The sequence below is a fragment of the Hylaeus volcanicus genome, chromosome 1 (assembly GCF_026283585.1).
Source record: "Hylaeus volcanicus isolate JK05 chromosome 1, UHH_iyHylVolc1.0_haploid, whole genome shotgun sequence".
NCBI lineage: Eukaryota > Metazoa > Arthropoda > Insecta > Hymenoptera > Colletidae > Hylaeus > Hylaeus volcanicus.
The window spans coordinates 25,675,834-25,703,358 of NC_071976.1; the positions used below are offsets into that span (position 1 = coordinate 25,675,834).

The following is a 27,525-nucleotide window of genomic DNA, read 5'->3' on the forward strand; positions in this document are numbered from 1 at the left end:
AGCAATCTGCATTATCGACCGAGCACTCTACATTACCGACAGAGCAACCTGCATTATCGGCCGATAACATATCAGACCTAACCCAGACCAACCAAAAATTGTGAAACAATTGTGCTCTGTCGGTGCATGTCGATAATGCAAATTGCTATGAGGGTAATGTTGAGTGCTTGGTCGATAATGCAGATTGCTCTGTCGGTAATGTGGAACGTCCGGTCGGTAATGCAGATGGCTCTGTCGTTAATGCGGATGGCTCTGTCGGTAATGTAGAGTGCTCTGTCGGTAATGTAGAGTGCTCGGTTGATAATGCAGATTGCTCTGGCGGTAATGTAGAGCGCTCGGTCGATAATGCAGATTGCTCTGTCGGTAATTTGGAACGTCCGGTCGGTAATGCAGATTCATATACATTAACTAGAAATTATTTCATGCTTTTCACTGCATTTTCCCATACTTTTAAACCATTATATCTAGAGCTAGTGCGTATTCATATAAATTAACTAGAAATTATTTCATACTTCTCACTGTACCTTTTTTGAAGTTAAATTTTTTTTCTAAAAAATTATTTTATTTCACTCTTTTTAGTGGCAATCTATAACCAATGGGTTTCATGCAATTACAACAGTTATGAGCAATATACAGGATAGCCTAAAAACGTTGGAGGTCCTTGAAACTTGAAACAGATTGCTCTGTCGGTAATGTAGAGTGCTCGGTCGATAATGCAGATTGCTCAGCCGGTAATTTGGAACGACCGGTCGGTAATGTAGAGTGCTCGGTCGATAATGCAGATTGCTCTGTCGGTAATGTAGAGTGCTCTGTCGGTAATGTAGAGTACTCTGTCGATAATGCAGATTGCTCTGTCGGTAATGTAGGGTGCTCGGTCGATAATGCAGATTGCTCTGTCGGTAATGTAGAGTGCTCGGTCGGTAATTTGGAACGTCCGGTCGGTAATATAGAGTGCTCGGTCGATAATGCAGATTGATCTGCCGGTAATGTCGGCCGCTCGGTCGATAATGCAGATTGCTCTGTCGGTAATGTAGAGTGCTCGGTCGGTAATGCAGATTGCTCTGCCGGTAATGTCGGGTGCTCGGTCGATAATGCGGGTTACTCTGCCGGTAATGTAGAGTGCTCGGTCGATAATGCAGATTCATATACATTAACTAGAAATTATTTCATGCTTTTCACTGCATTTTCCCATACTTTTAAACCATTATATCTAGAGCTAGTGCGTATTCATATAAATTAACTAGAAATTATTTCATACTTTTCACTGTACCTTTTTTGAAGTTGGTTAAATTTTTTTCTACAAAATTATTTTATTTCACTCTTTTTAGTGGCAATCTATAACCAATAGGTTTCATGCAATTACAACAGTTATGAGCAATATACAGGATAGCCTAAAAACTTGTTCCCCGGGGAGAGGGGGTTGAAACAATTTTTCCTTAGCGAAAATGTTGCTCGAGGCTTTGTTAAGGAGATATTCCAGAAATAGAAACTCCCCACCTATCAGAGCGCTAGTATGCCGGTGGAGCGCCTGCGGTAGCATAGGCCCGTACATTTAAAAAAAAAAAAAAAAATGTCGAATTGAGTAACCTCCTCCTTTTCGAAGTCGGTTAAAAAATGACATTTCAAGACAAAGGTTTTTCATTTCATATCAAGCCTTGAGAGTAATAATTATTATGTAGCAACTGTCTTCATATAATTTCTGATGGAAAGAGAAATTAGTGCATCTATCGATGTACTATAAAATAAAGGGCCGGACTGTAAGTAAGCAACAACCTGTGTAAGACTGGAAAATTGCCGTCATTTAATTTGTCTACATACGAGTTTGCGTATGAATATTTATGAACATCCTACATACGCACGAAATGTGAGATATGTTCGTGCGTATGTTATTTAACTGAAGTATGCAAACATATGCATTATGCAGCGTATGCAAAATAAAAAGTATATTAAAATTCTCTGATGATAAAACAAATTTTCTGTCTACATTCCACTTTTCTGTTTGTATCCCATAAAAATATGCATGAACACCAGTAACGTAGTTATTATTTAATGGTTATTACTCAGCAACCAAGTTTCGTATAAAATATAGGAAATTTTTTGAATCTGTTCCCCTTGGGTAATTTTGCAGTTTGGGTAAACAAATTGTAGAATATTTATAGGCCATTATTTTTAACGATGAACTAGTTGGAGATTACTTCTATAAACGTGTCGAGGAAAAATAATATGGACAGAAAAGAATATTCTAATTGCGTTAATAAATTGAGCCTAGCTAGTGACTAGCAAGTGAAATAAATTCTGTAAAATGATCAAATTTTCAATTCACCTATATAACATATTAGATAATCCCATAAGTTCGTGCTGCAGACTGTGTCAGTATTTAATAAAAAAAGAAACTACAGAAGTGTTATAGCGACGATATAATGACTATGTCAGAAAGGAGGGAAAATATTGTAAAATCAGAGAGATTATCTTTTTTTATAACACTTAAAGTTATGTTTCACATATTAATTTGAGTAGCAGAAGTATAAGTGGCATGAACTCTTAGAACGACCTAATGAATATTGAAATGATTTGTTTTAATCTTATACAAGACACAAAGTATTAAAAATGTAACCAAAAGAATTCTCGCTCATCGATTCATTGTTATATACCTTGAACATTTTGTTCTTCCATATAGATTAACGTGTGACAGTTTCAAAGACCACAAACAGTAACTTCTAAACCCTTAGCTACGAATAATAGATGAGTCCCGTTACTATAATACATCCAGCCCCCTCGAATAATACCAATTACGTGCGATTTTTTGCCACACCGCTAAAGGGTTAACCGGACGATCAGGAGGACCCAACTTAATTAAATTTATATTTCAATTTCGATGGGGAGGGCTTGTCTTGCGCCCATTCTGCTTGCTCCGTACGGGTTGCAATATTCGTTCCCGACGGTTCTAGTTCTAATATCACGGAAATCCCACCCGCTCGTTCATCCCCCTGTAACCCATCCAGGGCGCCGTTGCCACCGTTTTCAGACCGCCAGCGGGAAAAACGATCCGCAGAATTATAACACTTCCCGGCCGCTCGACTTGAATTAAGCCCATTTTTAAAACGCTCCTCGCGACCATCCCCCCTCCCCCACTCGCCCTCATCCGCAGGCAGAAGCTTTTTCGTCGACGGCCCCGTATCGCGATTTCTTCAAGCTAATATTTCAGCGGGAATTGTGTGCTGGTTACGAAGTCTACGGAAATTAGATCTCGACCGTGTGCCACTGCTATTTCAACGCTACATCAACTAAATAATACTATCGTAAGTCTGAACGATGCTACCTGAAGGCCGACAACTAGCTGTCGTCTCTGTTCGAATGAAATGCATAGGATAGTCACCCCAACGATGGAAAATTTAATTATTGTCGACTTGTGAAAAAATGTCCCCCTAAATATTGTCCCTGAGTGTAGTACCACTAATCAAACAGAAATCCAATTAAATCCGTCGCTAATTACCAAGCAGTAAATGCGACGAAAAATAAAATCATATAAAACAAAATTTTATTGAAAAAAGAAGATTGCAGTGAACGGAAAGTTTAATAGCTTTGAAGGTAAATTTGGAAAAGGCATAAAGGTCGTTTCCTTTGTCAAAAAATAAATACTTCGTTAACGAATTTATATCATTTGGATCGAATTGAAGAAACAAAACATGGTGATTGGCTCCAGAGTGGAACCAGCTGTGTTGCAGAACTTGCAACCTTGTTTCGCGCTACTTAAGCACACTTTAGAACTGTATTTGCAGAGTAGTCGAGTTACAGTGATTCGATTCGAATGAAACTACAGAGACAGAGACTGGAATGACTAAGAAATCTAATAATTTTGATGATACACCTGGAAAACAGCTTGGAAGCTTACTTTGCTAATGAGCATAGTAAACTTCAGTCGATGCAACGAAGAATAGTAAATGTCTTTAGTCTTGCACCCTCTATTTCTGACATTAGAACGTTCGTTAAATCTACATAGCTTCGGGAATGCTCAAATAACAGTTGATTTAAGTGAATATGAGCACAATGATTGCAACATCGATAAAATTTACTTTTCATGCCAATTTACTGGAACTGCATTCTGAATACTCTTTATTATGACAGACGATGTATCTAGGTCAAACAGAAGCGACGAAAGACAGGGATCCTCTTTGATCAAGAGTCAATTATATGATGGGTATCCATCAAGCTTTGACGATGGCAGGGTCGAAACACTTGATCAGTTTTTCTAACTGTACATCTTGAAAAATTCTCGGATGAATATAATTTGGTTTGAGTGAAATACTAAGGCCTTGCCTGTAATGGGGCGAAAAACTTAATTGCCTTGGCAGTCTTTTTGTAAAGAGTCCTGAAAGCTGTTTGTTACGTTAATGCATGTATCCAGGTTGAACCGATACAACAAAGAACGTTGAATGTCTTCGATTTGGAATCAGCTCGCGATAGACCTTGCAACCTTTGATCACAGGCTATCGTTACGTTTGACAATTTTTTAATAAGACATTTGCCGACGTAGAGGTTGACTGTAAAGAGTCGTTGCGTAACATTTCAAGCGGGGAAGTTAAAAGTAAGCCAAATTCAAAATGGGAAATCTAGAACTGGATCAAATTCAAATTGGGAGATTTAGAAGACGCTCAAACTCGAATCTACTGTAGATTCTGCAACTTGAATTCGAGTTACTTTTAATTTCACACATTACAGTCAACATCGATAACCAGATTACCAAAAGTAAATAACTCACTCGGGTGTCCTGTTTCAAGTGTCCCCACCCTCTATACCCCATAGAGCACGCCAAGTGCATCAAAGGAGATGTACATATTGCACGGTGACTAAGTTTCGAATGTACAAGCGAAGAATGGATGATGATCTCTTTGGAAAGGTCGGCTAGCGCCCCAAACAAGTCACGGCAAGTTCTAAAGCTTTCTAGGTGCGACTCATTGGTCGCGAGAGTTCTGAGTTTCCGCGGGGTGAGAAGGGAAGGGCAGAGGTCGAAGACCAGACAAGACGAGCAACTGACGAGACAGCTTACGGTGAAACGCCCGGTATTATACGATAGTTTCAGGCGAGACTATGATGATGAGACCCGGACGAGGCAGTGACGATAACTCTAAAGCTATACGACGACAGTTTGAAACGCGACATTACAGTTAACACTGCGACGGTACCGGTGATATTCTAACTTTTGCGTCGTAAAACGCGGTTCTAAAAGCGGGATTGATTAACATACGATTCCTTTCGGTTTAACGCTTCACCCTTAACCACCCCATCTACTCCTTGGTATTTGATCAAAAGTAGCCTTCTTCTTTGCCTGTTGTAACTGAATTTCCGTTTATTATTGAAAATATCTACTATCTTTCGGAATTTCCGTCGGCGGAAAAATTCAAAAATTTTTTGTCAATATGAACGTACATATCTTGATCCAAAACAAAAAGTAAATTTACAGTACGAGTATCGAACTTGATGTATGAATTTTTATGTTGGGATATAAACTTTTAAATGACCAAGGGTATGTTTTACAGGACCTGAATTTTTAGATATAACACAACAAACATATTCGTATATTAAGTGAAATACTTCAACTATAAAATTGTTCTTCGTTTCGAATCTTGTTAAAAAATTTTCGAACTTTGGCTTTGATAACTGTACAGTCCCTTAATACTCTCATTTAAATTTATTAGAATCTAACCAAAAACAAACCATGTAAACTCTAAGGAAATTTCGCAGGATTTTTGTATAATTACCAAAAGCAAAACTAACCTATAGAAATATAGAAATATTCCTATACGTCTATTGCTTCGAAACATTCTGTCGATAACGGGATTAAAGCCCACATTAAAAATGTGGGTAATAGAGCTACCCAGTAGAGGAACTAATTACGCCTGACGACCTTTGTTCTGGTACACAGTGCATAGCGAGAATGTTATTGCGGTGTTAGGGGCTACTTACATTGCACGTCGAGGAGGATGCTCGCGTTCATGGGCACCGTCAACGTAACGTGATGGGCGACACATACGATCGTGGCGTTGTGGTGTCCCCTCAGTACTTTAAGGTGTGCCCCACTGCGCCTGCCAGGCGTCGAGGGCAACACGGTCAGATTGTCTGGCGGTTGCTCCGGACCATCCAAAGTGGCCTGAGACAGAGTCATCCCCCATGCCAAAACCGGTGGTGGGTTACCACCCTCGGCGGCGCACTCCACCGTCAACTCGGAGCCCTCCTTCACCGGCACGAACTGGTTTCCTGCATCCAACCTTCGCCCATCTATCAGCAGATACGTCCCCCGGGGCGCCTCTGTAACAAATCGGAGCATCCGGTGAGTTCTTCGATTCGTGACCCCCTTAACGATGAAAAATCTTGTCGCCGTGTGTTACGGGGAGCTCGAGCTGAATGGGTTGGCCTAGGATGAGATTTCAGGACTAGGTATCGGAATATTTCGTCGAGCTTATTTCACTATTGATCGTTGCAAGGTGGTTTCGATACGTTCTGGTGCGTGAACTTTTCATTGATTGAGATAGGGCTTGATGAATAATCAGGGAATTGTTTCTTTTTTTGGAGTATATCATATGTTTGATATATTTTTTATGTTACCTTTAAACTCATTCAAATAGATTTTTCTTTAAAGGAATCTTGTGGATTCTTGGATAAACCATTTTGTTCGCATGGTATGTTCTCTGGAAGATAAGCAAATTATGTTGAATTATATACAATTGCTTGTGACTGTTGGATTAGTTAAAATAAGATTTGGTAATAGACATGTGTTTCAAAAGAGTAGAGTCATCCTAAAATGTGTACATGAGTTTCTAAATAAGTATTTTTTTAAATTCATTTTGTACGTCAGCTTTTGTATCAGTTTGTTTAAACTCCTAATATCACACATCAAAATATCTATGTTGCAATGACGATTGCAAATGCATTAGTGAAATCCATACGGCATATGTATTAGAATAGTATATATCGAAACGAATACTAGGAAGGATGATAAAATGTCTATTCGTTGCTATTCGTTCCAATGAATATTTCATAAGAACGGTACACCATGTACCGCTGATATGCTATTAGAAAAACGGCGAAGGGAGGGGGAGCATAAATTTTCCACAAGGGAAAGAGAATAGCGCTGTAACGAGAATCATGTTTTCCATTCAAATTGAACGTGTTTATGTAATCCAACAGTGTGCCAAGCGTTTCAACGAGATTTTTCCCGTTCTAGGATTTCGTTCTCCGCCGATAAGATCCGGTCACGTTCATTAAATTCCTCCCGTGCTCTCGACCTTGCCAAAATGGCTGCGGGAGACGTTCATGAAATGGATTATAGAAACGAAAACGCGCGCATCGTGGTGCACCGATGCAATACTAATTATAATATGTTTGAAAATAGTATCGAAAGTAGAAGTACCTATTTTCGATTATTAACTCATTGTCTATCTTCGTTTTAATTTATATTTTTAATTATCTGCATTCTATACAAACATTGTATTATTGCTTACACGTCTATTTCCTTTTTTCGATCATTTTTGTATATCACAGCATAATATCGCAACATTATTTACTATCCGTATTATCTTCTGATACTTTAGTCAAATAAAATAACAAGACACTAACCATGTAACAGTTTAATTTAAAGACAAACGAACCTCCTGATAGGATGCAACATTTATAGTAAAAACAATCAATACTCAACAGTTACTTCAAGACCTACTCAAGGTGCTAAAATCATATAGTTCACCCTGAATATTAATGATGATGATCAGACACTTCCCTAGTATATACCTCAAAAATTAAAATATCAATAAATAGCCATTCTATTAACTATGTAGTAATTTCTTTCATCTGGAAGTTAATAACTCGCCGTTTAAAAACGAGGTATTAAATCACGCTGTCCATCTAAAAGGGTACGTTCACCGATTGCACGTTCTGTCAGATATTTTCCAATTTTTCCGATAGGATGTACCGAAGCCGAAGCGGTTCATTATTCACGGGTCTGTTCATTTCAAAAGTATCGGCCGAAACAAAAACGACGACCAGCCCAACAAGAATGCTTCCTGCTTCTCATTCACGTCCTCTATCTGCAATTTCATCGGGATGCTCGCGATACCGGGTTCTCTATGCAACGAACCATCGAAGTTTCGTGTTTCATTCCGTAAACTGAAAAAGGAGCCAGACTCCTCTCTCGGTAAATCAACTCGTACGCTTTGAACTTTCATCCCTCGTGCTTTCCATGAAAACAGTGCCTTTCCGTTCGCCTCATCGGCCGCTTTCAATGTAAGCTAAAGTAACATCGTTAACCCTTATCTAGACCTTCATATTTACGAGCCAGTCCGGAAACTCGTAAAATTTCTGATCATCAACGTAGATTCTCGAAAGGATCAACTATATGAGAGACAATAGACACTGTTAAATCAGCACTTTTATATAAGTTCCCAATCATCCATTTCGTGTTTCAATCTTCATACTGATGAGTAAATAATAAGAATTGAAATTAAGAAATTCAGTTTCTAACGTGAACTTATTTTTGATGCAAACACAAAAAGAAATTGATATCCACATACCGAGACAAATAGAATTACTTGAATCTTCTTGCTAGTGTGATACAATTATTATTATTGTCGTTTTGAAGTACAGAAATCACAGTGAATAAGTATAATTAACGTTAAAGTAAATTATTGCTTATATGCAATATAATGATCCGTAATGATCGAGCATCATACAAGAAACAAGAGGAGAATAGACTCATCAAATAATTACTTCAGCATTTCATTCAAAAATATCAAGATAAAGTTAATATGAAATAATCGTGAAACAGTTGGCAACGACCATCTTGTATTTACATACCATCGTCCTTCGCCTGTGAGGAGGAACGATAACGAAGTCCTGCAGACGAGAGGAAACTTTTATTCTAAACGCGTAACACGGGCTCCTTTGAAATATTCAAGGTGCGACTTACGCGCGGAAGCATGACTGCAGGAAAAGTCCGCCAACTGTGCGACGCTGATTTCGACGAAGCTTTCTAGGTTTGTGGACCGGTCTAAACTAAAAGATAAGTATTTTTTCTTAGCTGCAGTAACTCAAGCCTAAGAGATGAAACTGTCGCACGAAGTTTCACTACAACGGTACGTCCTCGAAAGTATTACAAGTACAAAAGTTCCCGCGGGAAAATTTCCCGTAATTTTTGTATGGCGAGTGAGGCGACGTGTACGCGCCGATAAGACATTTGAAAAAGAAGATTTTTCAAATTCTGTGCATCTTTCATACCACAGTTTTGGAGAATATTATAGATTTTTCTTGTCCGACCTAATAGGATTCTATTCTACTTTGCCCGAGTAGAGGCAGACGTATTCGATACAGTCCAAGATTATACTAATTTGAGCTGTAAGATTTTAGGATGTAGAATGATGAATACAATACAAAAAGATTTAAAAGGAACCCGATTAATACCTTTTTTCTAATTTTTATTACCACAGTCTTCGAGAATTGTAAAAATTGTACTTGTCTGACTTGAAGCCAGACATATTCCACTAATCTTACCATCGATAAACATATCTAGCTTGTCTGGCTATGACTGGCCCATGATTGTTATTGACCATAGAATGATGTATACGTTTCTAAAGGTCTTCCATTTTTCACTAAATTTTAATTATCGCAGTTCTCGGGAATCTTATAAATTGTGCATGTTTTATTATTATAGATAATAATAACCTCCTGCTTCACTTGTCTGAACTGGAATGGCAACGTTCTATTTGCCTAGAAGCCGCTAGACATATCCAGCAACGTCTGGCCACCATCAGTCCAATTCTACTTGTCCGACCAGAAACGGCCTGCTCTAGTTGTTGAAACCCCCAGAGACTCATATAGCTCCCGAGTCGCGGCTATCGACCTCTATTATGTGAGAGACATCGCTATTAACTCCAACGACCGTCGAGTATTCACCGTCGACTTCTCCAACCCCGTTTGACACCCAAGTCGTTCCCATCCACCTCTAGAAATCGTCATAATTGATTTGTACTACTCATTAGTCGTCTCCATCTGCTTCTGTTGCTCTTCAATTACTGTTTCTGCTTACCGATATCTGGAGCCTCGATGATTCTGAATCGGACTAAATTACTTGCTTGCTGTTTAGTAGAAAACTTTTCTAAATTGAGAAAACTAAAATAGAATTCGTGCAATAGGAGGTTCGTTTGTGTCACCCTTCTCCGGGATAGATTCGTTCAATGCAACTGGGAAACGAGCGCCGTTTTCATTCGTCTTGATGAATAAGCATGCAGTTACTCGAGTGTTTTAAGTGGCAAGATAGATCGGCTCTAGTTTATAACTGGAAGATCGTATCGTCGGATTTGAAAGCGGACGAGGAATCCGTGAAAAATCCACGCACACTTTGCATACACTTTTCGCCTCAATTTTCAGTCTAAAAATCACGAACTTGCTCCCTTGGAAAGGTTCCAGATCCGTGTAATGCGATCGCGAATCGAGGAAAGGAAAGGATTCGGAGGAAAAGAAGGTTCTCGCAATGGTGGCTATATAATATATTCTCTCGGTAGCATACGGCCTTCTACGGGAGCTTGAACAAATGCGCCTGGGCTCTGACGAAACTTGCGAAATCCTTTCTAATTTTCTTAGCATACTCGAGCTCAATTTAGTAGAGAACCTGCCGATCCACGAAAAGATTCTTGCATTCACTGCTAACAATGGCGCGAGAAGGAACTGAGTTTCTCTGCCTCGTTGGCTACTCAATTCGAGAAGATTAGATCAATTAGAAGAGTTACGCGATTCGATTAAAGAGATTTTTTCATATTTTTTCCGTAGGATTCATGCATTTCCAATTCTTATTTTAAGCTTCAAATACTTGTATAGTATGTTAACTTGAATTCTAATTATATATGAAGCAAATAAAGGGTATTAATTTGTACTCTAACCAAATAATAATTCTATGGAAGTATATAATCGTGTAGTGGAAGATCAGAGTCTAAAATTTACTTTTGTGGCACATTTGCCGAATCAACTCGACTGTTTACGAGTCACAAAACTTCTTCATTATTTTTCCTCGTATGAATCCTTTCAGTTTAAATAATTCCTTAAAAGTGTTGTTCGCAAGTGGCACACCAAGCTCGAGCAGCAATCTTTAAAAGGAAACAAAAGATGATATGATAAGAACAATAGGGTTAACAAAAGTTCTCGTCGAAGACTACTTAACCTACCCCCTGGCTTTCCATAAATTCGCTAAAATACCACCGATCCCGCAATCGCATCGCACAATTTAGCGGTTCCTTTCAATTTCCATGGATCCTGTCCGTCGACAAGCCGATCGAGACGCTCGGTCACGGAAAGAAAAATTCCCCCGCTGGAAAATCCCCGTGGCGAGAAAAGAGAGAACAAAAAAGGAGGAACGGGGAATCGAAGGGTATCACAGGGTGAGTGAAATTACCCTTGGACGGGGGCTGGTTTTTTTCCCGTCCCCGGTTAAGTTCAACCGTCCGACAAAAAAGCGTTCAATCCGTCAGAGTTCAAACGAACGCATCGCAGATTTTAACGTAATAAAACGGAAATAAAGTGGTTTAACCGATCCGCCCCGTGTGTCCGGCGGCAATGCTCGTCGATCTGGGTCACTGAATTAATACTGTGTTATCTATACCGATGGGCAGCTCGCGTCGGTATCGCGTGCTAGCGAAACACGCATAGACGGGGCGCTTTCGAAAGGGATTTAATCGCAGCAACGGAATCGAATTATACTTGGAAACCATTGCTCCCCCCACCCCCGTGCAACCCTGAACGCGTTCATTCCGGCGGATATATCGTTCCTGGTCGATTTTTATTTCTCTCGCCGTGAAATTTCTGTTTGTTCGACGCGCAAACCGCCCCCCCCATCCCCCTACCACCCGGTCTCAGCTTATAAAATACTTCCCCCGTTACCTCCGACAATTATACGCTCTCGGCGTGTCGATAAAAGTTCCTTTGATTACCCGTTCTATTCCCGTGGATTTTCATTCCCGCGAAATAGCAATCCCGAAACTCGCTGCCGGGGCTGTTTTAAACAATCGCGGATGCTCGTGTTCTTCCATCTCCCGTACCCCCTGCCCCTCGCACCCTGCTCACATTTTCCATCCCCTCACCGTTGTCGTTGAAAAACGGAGGATCATGAAAAGAGACGAGCGAAGAGATTATCACCGCCGTTCGTTCCCGTGTACAGGATCCGCTGAAATCGACGGGCATAGCTTCAGGTATAGTGAAATCAACGAAAATGTGCTGTTCGCCATTTCGATATTGCATTAGCAGCAAATTTTGTATATGTTCAAGAAGTTCGTCATATATTTAAAAATTTTCGAATTTACTTCATACTGTATTTAGCGAACGACCTCTCGTCCCTACAAGTAATTTCTTATGCATTGCAAGAGCTTTTAGTAAGAATTAAGAATAAATAAAATTTATTCATGATTTTCAAAATCTTCATCGCGAGTCAGGCTCGTCAAAGTACGGCAAGGGATTAAATATATGTCTGAGGTATATATCGAAAACTGATAATAAATAAAATAAATTCATGAATTTTAATAAATTATAAATGAAATGTATACATTGGAGAGATTGTGTAGAAACGAGAGCAGAATAAAAAGGAAGATGAAAGACGAAAAAATTTCTGAAAGTAGAATGTAAAGAAATACAGGAATGTTATTTACTTTCACGAGTAGCGCAAGCACCCAATGGTAGTATCGTTAGTTTTAGCACATCCTGTATACTTGGCTCGTATTTATGAATAGTACCATCCTCCCTCCTGGAATGCTTAGCCAATAATAGGTGCAAGGCTGTGCGTTTAAGCCGAGAAGAAAGCGCACCGGAGGCGTTAATACAGAAACATAACGCTAAAAACAATTTCGAACGGTGCCTCGCGCGCGTTTCGCACATATGGCGCCACGTCTTGCCAAACGAAGTATTCCTGGCTATCTATGGTTCGTAAAATTTCACAATATCGCCGCCACGTCCTCCATCGGCGATCCATTTCCCGCGAATATCTGAAGGAAAGCGGTGAACTGTTTTCGTGGAGGAGTATGGACTGCAGGAATGGAAATCGAAATAGGACCAATTCATACCGAATCGATCACACCGACATATACAAAAATACGTACGTAATATTTGTTTAAGCTATACTCGCGTACAGAATTCGAACGAAAGCTGAAATTGTCGATTCAGCGCTACGCAAAATTAATATACTCGAATATAATGTACTCCACGTAATATTAGGGAGAGTTTCAATCATCGTTTCCCTAATGACCCTTGTGAATAGAAATTTCTCAGTATTGTCTCTATTTCACCTACTGGTCCTTCTCGTATCCTTGAAACCATATATACATATATATATTCCTCGTTATAATACACACTAATAACTCTATGGCTCTCATTAATGCACTACCCTTTATACTCTGTGTTCTACCTTCGCGTAATAACTCTTTGATTTTCTCGGAAGAGCTTTCTGATCCCAAATCCTGCGATCCTCAGTCGCGTTGCGCTTTGAAGCTTTAACGCACACATTATATGCACTCGTGTAACGCCTCGTCATACGTTCAGAAATCCATGCGCGGCTTAGAGTCCGTTCACTCTACATCATGCCGTCCCAAACTCTTACCGTTCGTTCTCGAGCATGTAACTGTCAGATGGTAAATATCTCCTGCGTCTAAAATATTTGTCGGTATGGTACATGTGTGATTATTACAGTGCAGTGAGTGCACGTAAATAAAATAAAAATCATTTGTCACTGAAACATCGATTACTTTGAATAATACAAAAACAAAACAACGCTATAAAATACTATGAAATAATTGTTAAGCAAGGCAGAGTACAAAATAGAAATGTCCATGCAGTTGAATCGTGTAAAATTCATATGTAGATTGTAAATTTTATGCATTCATGGCGTCCACGAATAGGATAAACATATTCAAAACGCATGCAGAATGTATGCTCTTATGCAAATGAAATATTAACTTATGAAATATTTGAGTGCGAACGTCCTGTATGTACATATATATATATATTTTTGTACATTATCATACTCCCTCAATGTAAAAATTCCTCATTCGAGTCACACATATAGAGGCAGTGTTATAAAATTAAAAGTTCGACTTTTACTCATTCATTTTTGATAAAGGAAGCTCCATTATTTATTTAAATTTAGCATATCAAATTTCACTCATGCTTGCCTTTTCTTATAATTCAAACATTTTCAGTGCAAACTGGAAGCAATCATTTTATTTTTCGACAGTAAACTTTCTGTGGTATATTTTCCTCAAAAAATTCCACTAGTGAGTTGATTTAGATCACAGGACACGTTTCTGAAAGTTATCCGCTAGAAGATCTTTTAGAGTAACATTCCAGCTTACCACGAGACAGAACATATACAGCAAGACGTTGTAATTTGAATTAATAGGGTACTGAGCTCGCGCGAGTAACTGCGGCTGGTGCAACGAACCGTTTAGTTGGTAACGAGAACAATAACCTAGGTTAATGTGGAACGTAAGCAGCGGCAAACCAAGTATCAATTGTGGAGTAAATTATGCGGCGTGAGATTAAGTTGCTAATGGTTGAAAAAGGGACGAACGTGCTTGATCCACGACGTTAAGCTCTACCATAACACTTGATTATGTCTCGAAAGGATCATTATGTCTCTTACGCCAAGAAGATACATCTTTGGGTTCGCTTTTCGTTTGTTTTCTTATTTTTACCACGACTGCCGTTGCGCGTTCGTTAATTTCTCTTGGTGGAGGGCAAAGATTAGGTGAAAGATGATGCAGTTTATTTATATCGTTTCTATAGGTTATCGTTTTCTTTTTATTTGTCACCGTAATACTCAATACGTTTATTGGACTTTTCCATTTATTATTTGAACGTTTATTAATTACACGAAATTTGTAACATTCCTTCCACGAAAAATACTTACGTAAAATCTGTATGTATTCGGCAACAAATTATATAAAAATAATACTGGAATTGTTAGAATGGTTCAGACGTAACTACGGTAATTTTGGTTAGATGTTTTTGTTTTAAAGATCAGAACTGACCTGATCTGTGTTGGATGTAAAGGCACGTAGCACTTTGGAAATTCCTTTAAGTAAAGGTAACACGGCCCGTTTGAAAACACCCCGAGAAGAAGGCGGCTCGTTAAGACGTAAACGTCTTCTGACGGTTAGATGACTTTCAAAAACACCTCCGCCGTTTCCTCGACCGCGGGATTGCCGCGCTTGGCTGTGAATTATTTAACGCGTCTCAGGAGTTCGTGTACCAGCTAGTCAAGAGAGTGGCGTCTTCGTAACCTTCGTTCCACCCAACAGTCGCGATACAGTGCTTTAAAGGGCCCTCGAGGAATAATTAACCGAAACCTGAATTAATAAGTAGGAATCATTTCGCACTATAACACAGACATTCATCCGATGGTTGCAATCTTTATTAAACTGGAACTAGAAATAAAAATTGCTGACAGTATTTTACAATTTCTTTTCGTTTCATTTCTTAGTTTAGTCAAGGTTAATTAGAGTCTAATTAACTGTGAGGAGCTAATGTCGACAGTAATTTAATTTAAGGAAATCAAACAATTATAAACACCGACATTTCCCGTGTGTCTAGATTTCAGGGACACCCTGTGCTTCGAAAATATCTTCAAAGCGTGTTCCGAAATTGAATTTCGTCTTACATATTCGTAGTCGTTACAAAACAAGGCCAAAGTTTCCTCGTGATTTCCATTGTCGCGAGTTCGACGTTAAAGAGGGTTCCTGTACCTGCTATGCTCTTAATGAATGACAATGAATCATTCGAGGATGCAACGACGACGACGATAGCGAGAACCGAACGATACAGCGTACAATAAACGGAACGACATTAGTTTAATACATGGGACATTACGAGCATTACGCTAATGAGAGTGCCGCTGAGTAATCGTTGTGAACAGAACGGGAGAAGAAAGTTCTCGCGAAGCGAGTTGCGTTAGGACTTTACAAAATCATTGGGTAGTTCCTTAGAAACTTTGAAGAAAGGCATTTAAATATAAACATTTCACTAATAAGAAGTGTGAAATAATAGAGAATTTTGGAAAAAGGAAAGAGTGAAAGAAAAAGAGGAAGGAAAGAAACGAAGGAATCAAGGAATCAAGGAACCAAGAAATCAAGAAACCAAGGACCCAAGAAACTAAGAAATCAAGAAAGTAACCAAGGAATCAAGGAACCAAGGATTCAAGAAACTAAGAAACTAAAAAATGCAGCAAGTAACCAAGGAATCAAGGAACCAAGAAACGATGGAATCAAGAAACTAAGACACCAAGAAACCAAGAAACCAAAAATCCAAGAAACTAAGAAACCAAGGAATCAAGGAATCAAGAAACCAGGGAACCAAGGATCCAAGAAACTAAAAAACCAAGAAATCAAGAAATCAAGAAAGTAACCAAGGAATCAAGGGACCAAGAAAACAAGAAATCAGGAAATCAAGAAATAAAGAAATCAAGAAACCAAAAATCCAAGAAATGCAAAGAACGAACAAGTAGTCCGGCCGATCTTCCCAAACGAGCTCAGCTTAAAGGGAAACAAGCATGGCAGTATCTCACCGGCAAATTTGATGCTCAGGCGGCACTAAAGAAGAGAACCGAAAGGTTGGGGCATTTGATCGTAAAGGTTCACCGAGGACGACGTCGAATATCGTATCGGACAGCTCAATCGGGTCAGGAATTTCGTAGGCTTCATAGAGCGGCGACATCTTTTCCAATAATCATCCGGCTCGCTCGGGGCGAGCAATAAATAGACAGGATTTAGAGACGTTGCCCGAGGACGGCCCGTGGGAGAGTTCGCGAGTCTGCACGCATGACTGCGTTCGATCGGTTTCATCGTCTTCGTCGTCGGTGTATCTGGTGCGGAAAGATTAGCTGGCTTCTTTACCTTTTCCTTCTCCCGGCGAGATGGAAAGTCTGCTTATTCTGGCCGATGTCCTATCTTGCCTCGGCTTCCTTGCGTCCTTTCCCACCACCTTCGATTCGCCATCTTTCCGATTTCGTCGTCGAAAAGGAAATCGTTTCTATTAAGGGGATATGCTGCGCTGACAGTTTTCTGGAATCGATTTTTACTCACCGATATACGCGGCTATGGAATGTATTCCGATGGAGAAAAAATTCTATGGAATACGATTCCTGGAGAAATACGTTTTGAGGTCATTTGTTAGGGTAGTTCGTTGAAAAGGAAATTGACCCTAGTGAATCTTGTGGACGTGGACTTATTAAAAAGATTGTGGTTAAATGGTTGAGTGGATCAGAATTGGAATGTATATTTAATCTTTATATTCTTATTTCAAGATCTGGTTAAATAATGGAAAGTAGGATTTTATAAAATATTTATATGTTAGAATAACATTTGAGAAAATAGGTTTACATTAATCTACTTAAGGTGTTTATTTGTTATGGGACAATTCTACACTCTATGTGAAATAGTTAGTGTTTATATTACTGAATATTCTCAAGACCACCAATAATTATATGAACTTAATTGTTCCATATAATGGAAATTATCTCGATGAACCTGCGAGTACACGGTAAATTTAATTAAAACATATCTATTTTACGATATACGTTTAAATTAATGTTCGTATAAATAGAAATATCCCCAGAAAATACAATTCAATTTGGTTTCGTTTAACCCAGTGAGGAAAAAGGTTGCGGACCATTGATCCGCGTTCGCCATCGGTGAGCAATATCGAGCACGCGATCGTTGCGGTATCAAGGACGCGACGAAGCAACAACAGGCACCCTCGTTGACGTGTAAAGATACAAAGTGCGATGTAAAGTGCGCGTTGCGTTGAAAGGAATGAATTAAACGCAAAATGTTGTCGCGTTCCTGGTGATGGTGGTGCGAAATGCTTAGAGTACTTGCACGTGACCGAGCGAGGTGAGCGTTTGGTATGTTTGCACGCGAATGCTCGATGTCTGGCTCCACTGGCCACCGCCGAAAAGAATACCTCGTTGCGTTCCACGGTGCGCAACAAAGGAGCAACAGGTGCGCACCCCGAAAGGGTGAATGTTCAAAAGAAAAACCAGCTGAAGAGGGCGCAATTTTTTCTTTCCCCCTAAGGACGTGAATAACGTGGCGCCATTGCGAATCGCAATCCCATCGGGACTACTAACTAATAAATTCTAAGTTGTTTTGGTATTCGTGTTGACTTCGAAATAAATACTTTCTGATATAATATAAAATATACACTCCAATAGAAAAAAATTAAACGTTGACCCTAAGTAAATTCAAACCAATACAAACGTGGCAATATATTTCAATATAATTCTGCCAATCGTACCATGCATTCTCAGAGTGCACATTGAATCAAATAGCCAATAACAATTTCTTCATCGACAGTATCGATGATCCTCCACTACGAATCGAACAAACAGCAATTATAAATATGTAGATATATACAATTTGGCTGTTTCTGATTATCCACTGTTACGTATATTTCTCAACGTATCAGGTCCAGTAGTGTCCGATGATGGCAAATGTTTGGCCACACGATATGCCGGAACTACTTAGCCAACATACTCTGTTTACCAACTGACCCCAACGTATATCGATTCCACACTATTTACCCTCCAAACGTCGACCTGCTCTACTTTCTACACATTCGACAGTACACTAACAAATTTTATCAGAACGACGTCTACAAAAGTAGAAACCCGCTGCACGTACGACCATCGACGCGAAATTCACTGCACCCGTTAATATCTCGACCCGTTCTACCGTGTGGGGGGATTCAACTATTCACCAATCTATTCTATTTGAACATTTGATTACATTGTGGAGCACGGGGACGTAATTAATCCTATTCGCGTATATACCTTTACTGCCTGGCGCAATTTCAAATTTCATAGTAAACAAGCAACGAATTGCATCCCATTAACCACGCCGGATTGAAGGGGGGAGCTCTTTTAAACGCTTTCTCGAGCAGTGAAAAGGAATTAATATTCACAGTTAGGGATGGAGAAGTTTCGGTTCGGAAGGCTGAAGTTGCGTGCTCGGAAATGGTGTTAATGCGAGAAATTTTTTTTATTCCGAAAAATGGCCGACTGCACTTTAAGAATTCACGTGTACGTAATCCCGAGTACACTATTCCAGAGGGAAAATTTCAGAGGGAAACGTAAACTTTGAAGTGCGAGCGTAATTGAATCAGGTGGGTGGTGTACGGGACCGACTTGACAACAAACTCTGCATTCTTAGTTCCAGTATATAGGTCACTAAGATCGAGTAGTGACAATGGATCGATTAGTTAATAAATCTATTATTCGCGTGGATGTTCGTCCAATGTCTTTTTCAAATTATTCATTGAATATAATAAAAATGAACATTTAAATACTCTTATTATTCGATTATACATTAGGTCCTTATATGGAATTTTGTAAGGAGAGTTTCATAAATCGATATAGTCGTTATCAGTCAATATAAATAATTGCAGTGATGTTAAAAATCCAAAAGAAGCAAAAAATTAGAATGTTGATATAGATAGGGATATATCGTAACTACGTGTACGTATAATGTAGACAATACATAGAAATTCTTTATAATGCAATAAGACAATAATGATAGAAGAAACGGGAGAAGATCGATTTCTAATATGGTTCAGTTTCCCGAAGGAGAATTAACCAGGATAAAATCAGACGTTCGACAAATGCATGGTCAGCCAATTGCACGTAGAATGCGCCAGTATATGATCAGACAGTATCCACATGCCTAATTTAATCTGAAGAATCTGGTGGAAGAAGACCAATATTCGATACGTTTTCCCTCAGTAGAATTACCCAATGATCAGACACTTGGCAAGTGAAGCAAGTCAATGAATCGCCAGACAATTCTAGTAGAACGTGCCGGTATGTACTCAGACAAATGCAACAAAAGCCACGTTATTTCGCATTTAAAGGATAACGACTTCATGATCAAGCTTGTTTTATACGCGTAGCGTACCGAGGGATGCAAAACGAATGCCTAAAGTCTCCCCAACCTATTTCGCGATACGTCAAGTTCCAGAAACAATCATTTTTCTCTTTTGCTTCGACGACAAATCTACGTCGTTAAACACAGCGCCGGAAAACACGAAAGAGTAAACAAGCAAGAAAGAAATTCCTTAGAAAACTATCGACGGTGACGGAGTCGTCCCCGTAAAAACTCTCAGCGAAGATACTCCCGGCGTCGATATTTTATCATGAATACCACAAATTACGGCGAACCCAGCTCGCTGAAGAAGAGCGAGGGGGAGAGGGAGGAGGGGCGAGAAGTGGGGTTGGCTTGACGTCTATCCGGACAGGTTTAAATTTTTCAAGGGGTCTAGCCGGAGCCATCGCGAGCGTAGCGGATTCTTTTAAAATGCAAATGTTCTCCGAGGACGGCGCGCGAAAGAAATGTTACTTCTTATAAAGCAGAGATTGTCGGCCTCATCGGCGAAGGATAACTTCGTAACTTGCAAAAAAAATCCAGCTCACGGCTATCCCGGGATCTAAGACGCCGGAACGAAGTCGGTTCGTTTAAACTAAGCATTAAATTATCCACGGCCAGCCGGGGGTGGGCTCTCCGGTGCAAATTAACGCGCGAAAACGAACTCGAACTTTCCGTAGAGGGGGATCTTAAATCTTCGAATCCTGCGAGTCGAAACGATAAATCCAAACGCATCTCGATATTAACACCTTGTGTGCTTCGGGGCGTGCAATGCCAGACACTTGATTACCTTGAGCTAATTACCGATTTGGGATTCGATTCGAGACGAAACAGGTGATGGATTTAGCATGGTAATTTAATTATTAAAGAATGATTATTTAGGTACTTGAGACGGTGCATGCGTTAGTATATTTTTAAGCGTAGTAAGTGTTAGTTAACTATTATTGAAATTGAAATAATCTACAGTCGGTATTCCACTTTAGTTATTATTTATAGACATGTTCACTGCTGAATTAATCAGTGAAAGCATTTAAATTAATCCTACAATTTATTATTCAGCAGCAAAATATACAAATATATATGACAATTCAATAAAGAAGCATAAAATATTGCAAAATTATACACAAAACCCACGAACTATGTATACAATGAATCCAGAATAATATTGTTACTCGTATTCGAATATATTTCAAACCTTTGCATACCTAATGCTTTCTTAAAGTTAAGTATCTAGAATAATGTCCCGATTCTCAAGTAAACCAGAGCGCAATAACAAAAAGTATGAAAAACAAAACGTATTGTCCATTTAAAAAACAAGTTATCTGTTTCATATATAATTTCGTAGGATATTTCTGGGCGGAGTACGTGCCAGTTATGTTCGTCTCGGACAAAGCGGAGCGTCGTTGAAGAAACGACCCGCAGCCGAAACGTAATTCCGTGAAACGTTTGAGAACTCGCACAATGCCGTTTCTCCGAGCCAACCACGCAAGGGAAGGCGTCGTACAGAGGCGATCAGCTTCGCGGAAAATCAGTCCTCCCGCGAATGCAAACTACGAGACGTATGCATCGATGCACCGAGCGAAATGACTTATTCAGTCGTCTGCAACCCGGCGCGAGTCGAATTCGCATACGGAAGTGGGCTTCAGCGTTCGTAGCGAGCTGGTCGTGAAGAGGGAGCGAGGGGAAGGGGGATGATTCGCATCAAAACGCGAGCATCTTCTTCTAACGCGTTCCACGAGCCCAATCTTTCCTAGTGAGAGCTTGGATGACTTGATTGTCCGAGAGAGTTGGGGAACGAAACAGTTATATTCTGATGATTGCATTTGACGCGGAAAATCGAGATTAACGACTCGGGTAATTGGTGGGAGCGTGAACTTCAACAGTACTCCACCCGAGGGTACTCGCGCAATAACCGTGTTAATAGTAGAAGAATTCGGATAGGTATAATTGTTACAACTTCTTAGCTGTTCAAAACCTAGTGTACAAAGCACGATAAGTTGTACGATAAGAAAAATAAAAAGTGCAAAATATGGGTATACATATAAATACATCGTTCATCCAGTCAGACCTGGCGTCCACATTTCAGAACACAAAACGAATGTCCTTATTTGTGCACATAAAGGAAGATCAATTTTTCTCGAGAACTATGCTATCAGAATTTTTTTTTTTTTTTTTAATTTTTGCATACTAATTTTAATCCAAGTTAACCCTGAAAATTAAATTATATTAGCACGAGAAAAAAAATTCAAGTCTGAAAGAATTAACGAATGTGAGCTGAGGGAGCATATTCTCCAAAGAAGAAGCCAATAAATGCTGTGCATGCCGTCTACCTCCGCACATTTTTGGAAAATAATACAAGAAGTAGATATCAAATTTTCGACTTCCCTCTCTAAAATTAATCTAATGTACCAGAGGCGCGGTGGTGTTTGAGAAATTCTCTCGTGGAATCGGTTCTATCGAGGAGTCCCAATCGAACGTAACATATTTCACGTGAAACAGTTTTCCAGGAGATGCAGGGCGAGTGATTCCTATAGGAAATCTCGGATTCCCCGATGGACGAGGGACGAGGGGAAAGGATACCGCGGCACAACACGGCGAAATTTCAGCCTCCAGCGACCGACAGCTAGCTCCGACAAGCAAACAGGCAGCCAGGTAAGGCAGCCAGACACGAGCGATGGATGAGATGCTAACGAGACGCGAAACGATCGACTATTCTCGCTGGGAGAGAGCCGAGCAAGCCGGGCGTGAAATGGTTTTCCTTTACCAGTCGAGTGTCTGTACCACCGATGGTCCGAGTTTATTCCACCACCCAGCTACGAAAGTACAGCTACTATAATAAATTCATTACTTAACCCATCCACCGTGCCCTTTTTCGTTACAGGGGCTACCGCAGAGGGCCACTTTATACCTCCCCAATAAAAACCGATGTCTGACACGATTTCAGGACTTTATCAGTTTATCTGAGAATGAAGGGTCGAAAACAAGGTGTTTAGATAAATTATTTTCCTGATACTTGATACTAAAAGTACGAATTGTACGCAGCATATTTGTGACATACTTCTATTTATGTAAAACTGAGTTGATGCATCATTGCACGTTGCAAATATTTCATACAGCCATTGCATGTACATCAACGTTTTCAACGTAGATACTGATCGTTACGAATAGATTGAAAATAAATTAAAATAATTAAAACATTTCAAAAATGCTCTAACATCCCCAGTAAAATACTATTTCAAGAACTTATTGCGACAAGTAGATTATTCAATTTTCCCAGTGACATGCACAACTTAAAATAACCTGGATTATTTATTATTTCAAATAACATTTTATTCATTATTTTCCTTTGGCCGCACTCCTTAAGTTTCCCTTTGCTACGTTCAGTTTCCACTTTCTTCATGATATATTCAAGAACAAGAGATTAGAGAATTAGCCAACGAGCGATCTATCGATCGAAGTTCGCAGGAGGATCGCTGAATGCCAGCTCGCGCTCTCAGGGGAGGAAACTTCATCTGTACTCCACCCGAGGGTACTCGCGCAATAACCGTGTCCTTTGTGAGGGGGCGCCAGACTCCGTTGTTTGATACCACGACGATGAGCTCCGGAGGTCTCTTTGTCTACGTTTCTTTTCTTTTCTCCTGGAAATTATTGCGCCGCGGCGAAACGTGTGCTCGCGAAAGTGCATTTTCCGTTCGATGCATCGACAGTGTCTGATTAACGACGGAATTTATACTTGCCATTATCCTTGGTAGAAAACCATACTTCAAGTGATAAGTAAAGGAACAGTCTACTTCAAAATCCTTGAAATCGTGTAACTATAAAAATACATGTCCAAAATGGCATTCAAGTATAATAGACTTTTGGATCACTTCAGGCTGTAGTACTGGAAGAACCAAGGATTTCGGGAAGATTGTATACAATTTCGAATGTTGCAGAGTGCGTGCGCAAACAGAATCAAATTTATTAAGGAGTTGTGTGTCATCCACACACACTCTCTGGCGGTGTGGGATGGTTCAACAGCGTGTACGTTAAATAATCCTGGACCCAGCGTGGAATCCTGTGGGACACCACAGGAGACATTGCGCGTTGGAGAAAATGTCGGGTGTGCGTTATGAATCATAACTTGTTGCGGACGAGGTGTAAGATACGCGAGGATCCAGTTTAAAGCGGTATCATTTACATCTAAGCTAGCGAGCTTAGTCGGCAACAAGTTAGGATTTATGGCGTCGAATGTTTCGGGAGAGCGACAAACAATAAAATGTTTCTTAACGGGAAGCTAGAAGTGATGGACGAGGAATTAAATAATAGGACGAAGCACCAGAGGAAGATTAGTGGCCATTAGGATATGGTTAGTTGTGATATATATCTTGAAGTGGTTAGATTTATAGTCAGTCTCATAAATATTCCTACCCTCTATGTCTATTAAAGAAGTTTGTCTAAATTAAGTAATAGGTTTAATGTTTTCGAATAAATATTCATTATAAACATGTGCATAGATAAACTTTACATTTATATATATATATAATAAAATATTTATTTGGAAACATCAAACCTATCATTTAATTCAGACAAATTCCTTCAATAAACATAGACAGTACGAATATTTACGGAATTGGCTCTAGGCAGAAATACAGTACAATTGTTAATTAATTTTGTCTCTACAGAGGCAGAAAGTAGATGATATTAACAAGGGGCTCGTTCCTTAAAAATTCTCCAAATAATATATACGATCGTGAATGAACATACGGATTCAATACTTAAAAGGATATTTTTAAATCTGGAGCAAAAAGTTAATAGTAAAATGTATGTATTCTAAAAATACTTTCGACAAAGTTTCAAGATTCTAGTTTTTAATGAATAAGTACACCTGTCAGGTATACTTTTACTCTGTTAAGAAAAAAATGTCTGATGCCTCCTTTAGAATACTCTTTACACACCCCTTATATCGCACCTATTCAATCACTAATTCGTCCTAAGTACATGATTCGCCTCAGGGATCGGACCGACGATGCCATAATCCATGACTGGGAATCCCTGGCTCAATCAAAGGGACGAAATAAAAAAAATAAAAAGGTGGAAATGGATTGGACGAAGAAACTCGGCTGTATGGTTCGCGGATCGCTCGTTACCACCGCCGCCTATTTTTCAGCGCTTCATCCAGCGTCCCTCGATTCGAGCCACTCTATATTTATCACCAGCTCTCCATCTATCGCTCACCACTGGCAAATCTCTTTGAGAGCGATCTTATTGATGAAGCACGGGCTGTACGACGCCGAGAAAAATTGACAATCGACCACGAACGGCAGGCTCGGCCTCTGGATCGAGACAGGATGAAGGACGACTCGGCGATTTATATCATAATTCCACGGATCCGTGGGAAGGATTCACCGAATGGGAAGTAAGAAAATTAACACCACCCTCTCACCCTTCCTAGGCCACGAAGAGGATTCGTTATTCGTTGAGATATACTTTAACTTTATCGCTATTTAATTTGTATCATTTTATTCATATTTTTAATACTAAACAGTAATCCATGTTCAATTTTGTTTCAAAGTAAAATTGTACGTTCATGGTCGAAAAGGTTCTGGTAAATATGGATTTATACTTTTATTACAATCACCTAGGGCTGAAGTTAAATTATTAAACGGAGAATTGTCTTTAAATTTACATTTGATTATTGCACATTGTTATTTTAACGTATTTCAATTTCTATTTCATCGTTATTAATATTAAGACCAAGAAAGGTTTATATAGGTTTACGAAGATTTATTGATTATGACTGATCACCTCTGATGGAATACCGTTTTTATAATTAGTTCCGTTGTTCGGTACTACATAATTGCTTGCATCCAATTTCCTGACCACTTGATACGGTGGTCTACGGCGAATTGTGATTAACCACGCAGACGATTGGATGGCTTGGACATTAAAGCGGTTCAATTCTGTTTATAACGAGATACATCAAGAATGAACGGCAAATTGGCACTATTAATTACCACGATGAATGGACAAAATGATCGGCGCTATTAATGTTGTCGACGTCACAGTAAATATTTCTAATACTATACATTTATAATGGCAAATAAATTCAAATATGTTGATTATATCCTTTACATAGAATCGATATTAGAATCTCCCAAAAGTTTCTTCTGTGACTTGCACTCAATTATTTTGTGTAGCAGCGCTTATATAAATAAACAACCTAATTTCTTAGATGTTAATGTTGCAACAGTAATGGAGCAAAATGAATCGTACGCAATTCAATAATGTAACACTAGACATAAAATATTATGTATGTATTACTTATTAATGAAATGGTAGAAACTTTTGGGACAACCTAATACTAAAAACTGTCTCGTTTCTCACAATTAATTAAATATACCATCGTCATTACGCATTGTCCCAACTTTCAACAAATATTTTTCGTCCCATAAATATACCCTAAATGAATGATAAAAAGTTAAAGCGCGTTAACTGTATCCTTCAATTAGTAATAAATTGCCAAGTAACGCTTAAGACACACAACTGACCCCTTAATAACATTAAGAGTCACTCACCCAGCCAATCGCTCAGCCATAATCGATCCCTCGTTTCTTCCTTAGCGACAAGCCTCCGTAAACCCCTCACTTACACTCGTAATCCTCGTTTAACGCTTGTCATCCAGCGGATCCCATTTCGTAACGCATTCAGTCGTCGTCCAGTTTCGTTCCATCGCGGGCTTATCGAGCGCGAAGTCTCGGGGACAGTGGTACGAAGCGAATCAAAGTTTGTTAACACGGATCACAGGGCGGATATAAAACAGCGTATCCGTCAGAAGAATAACACCGTCTAAATGGAAACCGTGGCTGCAACTTCCACGACGAAATGGGATACGAGAAGCAAGCCGAGACCTGCCTACGTAATAACTTTTTCGCGCCTCGCGCTATTCCCTTGGCATGTCTGAATCGAAATGAGGAAGAACTACGTGCATGTTCGTTTCGTGTTTCATCTCCGACCTCCATGGATGGTCGTGGATGCGATCAATCGAACAGTCGGAGGGATAAACGCCGATAGGATTCGGGGGAACCCTATCAAGTTCCACGGAGTTCCTAGGAGTTCGTTGATATCAATATGTGCCGGATGTTTATGGAAATTCGTATTTTACCGTGTTTTACTTTTTTCTTCGAAAAATTTCCTCCAAAATTCAGGTGCGCCTTATACTCGAAATTAATATAAAAATGTCTAGTGTTTAATTTAAAATTCCCGCCAGTCTTAAAAATGGCCATATAGAGGCAATCTAATAATAGAAATGTTATTTCTTTTTTTAGATTGCTTAAAAATTAAAGTGCGTCTTATAGTCCGTAAAATACGGTATATGACACAGGAGCCCGTGGACATTACATTTAATTGTTAGTTCCACCTGCAAGTGTTCTAGATAATAAAACATACACGTCTACTTGAAAATCACATTTAACTTTCTTTGTGTACCTTTTTCTTTTTTACCTTATCATGTGCTTTTTATAATACATGTAACGTGTCCAATTTTTTCATTAACACATCGGTACGTGCACAAATGCACACGCTTGTTTTCTATCTCGTGATGTATCAAACA

General features: G+C 39.4%; 1 protein-coding gene across 1 annotated transcript in view; it reads right to left on the reverse strand.

Annotated features, from left to right (window-relative positions):
- The window catches only part of LOC128882458 (B-cell receptor CD22), a 451,951-nt gene that overhangs the window by 163,953 nt on the left and 260,473 nt on the right, over window positions 1–27,525 (reverse strand). The window contains exon 6 of the mRNA XM_054134062.1: window positions 5,965–6,306. Within this exon, the coding sequence (XP_053990037.1) occupies window positions 5,965–6,306 (342 nt within the window). The remainder of the gene's footprint in view (window positions 1–5,964; window positions 6,307–27,525) is intronic.